At 38.6% G+C, this 5808-nt stretch overlaps 1 protein-coding gene across 2 annotated transcripts; it reads left to right on the top strand.

The window, feature by feature from the left end:
• Nucleotides 1–2958: 2958 nt before the first annotated feature.
• On the top strand, nt 2959–5413 carry LOC108967511 (uncharacterized transmembrane protein DDB_G0289901-like). 2 transcript variants are annotated; one of them, XM_018930985.1, is made up of 3 exons: nt 2959–3237; nt 4139–4669; nt 4865–5413. In XM_018930985.1, the coding sequence occupies exons 1-3, from the start codon at nt 3120–3122 to the stop codon at nt 5281–5283; spliced, it is 1068 nt and encodes a 355-aa protein (XP_018786530.1). In that variant the 5' UTR covers nt 2959–3119; the 3' UTR covers nt 5284–5413. The 2 variants fall into 2 exon arrangements, with proteins under 2 accessions (XP_018786530.1, XP_018786529.1); XM_018930984.1 differs by having other exon boundaries at nt 4139–5413.
• The last annotated feature ends 395 nt before the right edge of the window (nt 5414–5808 follow it).

Here is a 5808-nt window from a genome sequence, read left to right as displayed (position 1 = left end):
TTTTTTTTGTTAGGTTGGTAGTACTGTCAGTCACATTTATGTCAAATTTCATGTCAAAACATTCATTAGTGTTTGAGATACGTGTCATTTTGTGAGCTGCTAAAAGTGAGTTTTTCCTTTTTTTGCGATGTCGAAATTTGTTGAGCAAAGAATTTGCATTAAATGATCACCAAAAACTGATCCCATATCGTTCCGCAACCACCGTATTCACCTGATCTGGCGCAGTGCGACTTATGGCTGTTCGCCAAGCTCAAAAGACCGGGGACACTGTATTTATACGATAGAGGAGAAGGCGGAACTGAAGGCAATCCCGGAAAGTGACTACAACCAGTGTTTCGAAGATTGGAAAATCCGTTGGCATAATGTACTACATCTAGTGGAGATTGCTTTTAAAGGGATGAAATTGATTTGGAAGAATAAATACAAAATTTTCAAAATAAATACAATGTTACCTTATTTTTTGGGCACAGGTACTTGTAGTATCGCCAGTCTCTATTAAGCTGTTATAGTATTTTTAAATCATCCGGTTGCTTTTATTCCATATATATCGGTCTATCTTAGGCGAATGTACTATCAAGATTTGATGCCAAAATTTAGTGAAATCGACAAATAAAATACAAAAATAACTGTAGTTGTTTTTAGAGGTATGGTTTTCAAAGAGACGATATTTTTTCGGAGTTTTTTCGGAGTTGGTCTTCTTGACTTCATTTATATACAGTTTAATTTGCCATTTCATAATGCACAGACTTACTCCGGAAGAAGAACAAAAAGAACTACTATACACTTATCCCGATTAAGCTCACTTTGGTTGAAGGGATGCGTTAATAAACAAAATTGTCACATTTGGAGTGATGGTAATCCACAAGCTATTATTTAAGCGTCGTTATATACTTAAAATTTTATAGTTTGGTGTGCTCCATGGGTAGAGGAAATCATTGGTTAATTTTTATGTGGACAATTTGTGTTTCCAAGAAGACGGTCTACATAAATACACACACCATATACCAATCGAAACAACCAATTTATTGAATGCAACTTCTGATGAGCGCATTATTATTAGCACCGCCCACATTTAGTTGAAATCTGTATCTGAGGACCCGACCTGCAGATTTCAACCAAACTTGACTCATGGCATTTTTGAGTTATGGAGTGAAAATTGGTGAAAGCAGACTACTGATTCGCCTACTTCCCACATAACACTATTTTTCGTTTGAAACCTTCACTTTACCATATACAAATCAAAAATAAATTAACAAGTCAGGATAAAATTGTTCACGATTAGTGCTCTTAAGGTATGCCACCTTACAACGAAAAAATTTTCAAACCGAACCAAAAATGTTGAAGCCTCTATATACTGAATAAGCGGACCCCAGTACTTATAGTTGATTTTTTCCCCAGTAAATGTGTAAGATATGTAATTGAAATTAAGGGGTATTTGTTTCCTTAGAATGATATATCAGTTTGACGAAAATAAGTTAAACCGCATCAAATGCTTCTCTTAGCTCCCATATACCTCATATAAAGATTTTCGACTTCCGGGTTTACTTTGTACGGCACATATCGGCCAATATGTGAGTTATCTCAATGAAAATGAGAGAGCGTAATTTGCTTTAGCTTAGATGCTTAGAATGAATAAACGCCTAGACCCTATTTAACTAATGGGCGTTATATACCTGAAAGTACTTGCCTGGCCTCAATCCTTGCTAGTTGCAATAGTATGATATGTTCTGTTAAAACCAAACCGAACGCTTGCTTACTTGTAGTTTCTATACCAAATACGACATAGTATAACAGTTAGTATGCCATTCATGATAATACATATTTTCCATTTAAAAAAATTTATTTAGTCTTAAGATATTAAAATTTTTTAATTTTTTAATTTTTTGGTTTCTTCCAAAAACTTTGTATGACTGATTTTGACGATTGTATCACTTTTACTGATTGACCGCGAAGTGATGGTATTTAACAAAAGTATTCTGCACTCTGTGCTGTCCTCAGCTATTCTCTTTTGAGTTCGTTGTTAAGTAAATAAACACAAAGTCTGGTACATAATGGTAGAACAGGGCTCGGCAAGGCAAGATACTTCATATTTGCGCTGATTTAGGAAAAACAGAAACAACATACCATCACTATGGACGCGATCATAAGCACCTCGGTGATTATGGAGCAAATACAGAAAAAGATGCTGCCATGATTGGCATTATTTTAACTCTATTTATAATTACCACTTTGAAGGTAAACCCAGACTGCGTCTTCAAGTTAACTACCTGCTCATAAAATTGTTGGCGCATGCGCATGTGTGTTTATTCAAAGTGTATATTTATTTGAGTTTTACTAGGAAGATAGAATATCTCGCATATACTATACTCTCATCAAAGATAATAGCAGAGCTTTGTTGTCATTTTATTGGAAAGCATTAAAAATTCTAATCGTCTGCTAGGCGCGCACTTAACAACCTGATTGAGCGGAGCTGCCGCGACGTCGAGTGTATAAAAATAGCAATGGTTGGAAGAGTGAATTTGTATCAAGCACACGATGCGCATAGCAATAACTGCGATACAAATGGAAGCAGCATTTTGTTAATTGGGCTTGCGAAGAAGATGAAAGAGATTGCACGAAAACAAAACAAAAGAAACGCACCAAAATGTGGCTTATAGTCTTCCACACATACATAGATACATAACTAAGCTTCAATTTATGAGCAAGAGCGGGAGAGCAGCAATGAGTATGCTTGTGTATACCATATTGAATGGTTAGTTTATGTTTCGCATGGGCCAACGATCTACTAATGATGCTCAAAGCAAAATGCGAAAGTGAACTCTGGCCTTAAACCGTCTTCATTGAAAGCAACACTCGGTCCGCTTGTGTCCACGCTCAAGAATTCTGCAGTCTTGCTAATGCGATTTTATTCTAGCCGCTCACAAGTGCTGCGGTTTAAGTAGTTAAATAAGGAAACGCATAGCGGCAGTACCAATTTGGCAGGTGAACGCCTAAGACATTGAGACCAAGCCAGAGTTTGTGAAAGTGAAAAACGTTTGTTTTAGTGAGGAAGTTGCAATAGTGGTTTTAAAAAAAAAAAAAAACATTTTTTTATATACAGTTTTTTAAGTAATAAAATCATGTCAAAATTTGGGCTTATGCTGCTCTTACTCGGCACAACAATGGTGCTCTGGCAACAGGCTGAGGCCAAACCGCTATTCTTGTTGTCAAAAAATTTCTTCACCCTTAGAACTAGAGGTGAGTAGAGTGTGAGCTTTAACTAATCGAATGAAGGGACTTGTTTTGAGAAAAAAACTCTCAAACTATGTGTTTTTGAGAATAGAAGAGGGCAAACGCGGACTTTAGTCGTAGAGGGACTAGTTCAAGGACGAAAAGAAAATTACATTTGGATCTAAACCCAACTTATGGTTCCCTATTCCTTTAACTAGTCGAGAGAAATCGGTTAGTTTTTTTCAGATTGGTAATAGTTTACAATGTCAGGTTACCTTAAATTTACCAAGATTGAATTTACCGTCGAATACTTTTTCGAAGTTCTTCATAAAACAGAGTTTTTAATCAAAGTGATACAACTTGTAGAGTTTTATATATGAATATCGAAGAAACTTTGTACTCAGGTTCAACTTATTGCATAGAAAGAACTCAGGAATATAACACACGTTCTCAGCGGATTTCATCGCGTACAAAAAGCTATACAACTCAAGAACCTGCGCATCGAAAAACACATATACGAAGATTTTAGTTAAAAGGACTTGTTGCAGAGCGCAGGCTACAGAATAATGTAGATTATTTGGGGTCAGGAATTAAAAGCATATCCGGGTAAAAACCTACAAATTTTCATAAGCAAAGCAAGGAAAGATTTCCAGATAAACTCAAAGCTGGTACAAAAAATGTTGCGAAGCGAAAATAGAAATTTTTAGAAATACACTTTACGTGCTTCAAAAACTTCGAGAGAAAAGTTTATTATTCAGGCGGTTAACAGAGCAGCATAACAATTAGGATTCTTTGCAAGGAATCTGTCGTTGAATCTGCATTATTAAGAGCTTAAGCAAATAATTAAAAAAGTAGAGTTAACCAAACCTAAGCTCTACAATCGCAAAATAACCAATAACTCTTATCATATGAAACATTCTTCTTCCAGCACCTTCCACTGGCAGTGGCTATTCCTACTCACCAAGCTCATTAGCAAGTGGTGGGCTCGCTCAACTACCTGTTGGCATCATAAGTAGCAAATTGGGTCTGATCTCCAGTCTACTTTCCACTTTTGGTGGCGGCAGCGGTGGTGGCGGTGGCGGTTTTGGACTTGGCTTCAAATCCAATGTGGCTGCCACGACACGCAGACCAAAGAAGACCAGCAAGAGCACAACCGAACCGAATACTGTCTTTACACCGGAGACAAGTACAAAAGCTTATACAACAACATCAACGACGACCACTGCGGCACCCGAGGAACCTGTGAGCACAACCACTGTTGCCACAATCGATGTCAATCCAACGGTGATCGCACAGCGTCCAGCTGCCATTGAACCGACGGAAGTGAGCGAAAGTGTAGCTGGCAGCAATGTAAATAGTGGGTTCGAAGTCATCTATGACAACACAAATAATGGAGATCAGAGTGGCGGTTTGGCACTGACGAATGCAGAGGGTACTTCCAATGCTTTTTCAACAGATGGTGCCAGTGGCGTTAATGCTGCTAGCTCTAGTGGTTCTAATGGTGGATACGAAGTCATTTACTCCAACTCTGGTACCAATGGTTCGGAAGCTTCTGCTGGGGTCGGAGGTTCAAGCGGATTTGGAGGTTCAGGCGGATTCGGACTTTCAGGTGCAGTTGAAGGTGCAGTCGGAGGTGTGGAGGTTTCAACAAATGGTGCCAGTGGCGTTAATGCTGCTAGCTCTAGTGGTTCTAATGGTGGATACGAAGTCATTTACTCCAACTCTGGTACCGAAGGTTCGAAAGCTTCTGCTGGAGCCGGAAGTTCTGCCGGAAGTTCTGGCGGAAGTTCAGGTGGATTCGGTTTTTCTGGTGCAGTTGGAGGTTCTAGCGGGTTTGGAATTTCTGGCGCTGTCGGAGGTGCTAATGCTTTCGGAATTTCCGGCGGAGTTGGAAGCTCTAGCGCAGCTGGAAGCGCAAACTTAAGTGCTGGTGGTCTTACAAATAGTGGCCTCACGAGCGCACGCCCTTCAATAAATGGCTACAACTATAATAAGCCGGAAGACACAAGTGTGAACGAAATTTTCGGCGGAAATTTGAGCAACACTTACGTGCCAGTATATAGGTACAGATAGAAGAAGCGCGATGGAATTGTACTTAGCGATCATGGATCAAATCATAATTTTTCTAATTTACTATTTAGCTTTAGCAGTGTGTGTTACGAAAACGATTTGTTAAAATAAAATAAAAACTAAAATATTAAGGAAATAATTAGCCACTTATTCCATCCGTATTTATTATCACGCTTATTGGTAAACGAAAATTCCAGCTTTTTGCGGAAGCAATAATTTCATATTGCGTAATTTCGCCAAAACTGGAAAGTGTAGCAGCCGAAAACAGGTAAGCGCTTCCACCCAGATTTGCATACAATTCCGCTATGCGCCTGCAGAATTCCGAACCAATTATTTGCATTCTGGCCAATCTCGTATTGCCTTTTCTGCTGCGGCTTGTTGACATGTACATATTTCGCTTGCTTTTTTGTTTGCTTTTGTCTTCTTGATTTTATCATTCGCATGAGATTATATCTGTTGGCTTTAAGACATTAAACGGCTTTAAATAAACACAAGTGTGTACAAATGTATCGAAGTTGGCGTGTAGGT

The sequence above is a fragment of the Bactrocera latifrons genome, unplaced genomic scaffold (genome assembly GCF_001853355.1).
Source record: "Bactrocera latifrons isolate USDA-ARS-PBARC rearing strain unplaced genomic scaffold, ASM185335v1 scaffold_19, whole genome shotgun sequence".
Taxonomy (NCBI): Eukaryota; Metazoa; Arthropoda; class Insecta; order Diptera; family Tephritidae; genus Bactrocera; species Bactrocera latifrons.
The sequence above is the reverse complement of the archived record's forward strand: the minus strand, read 5'-3'. Positions and strand labels throughout refer to the sequence as shown.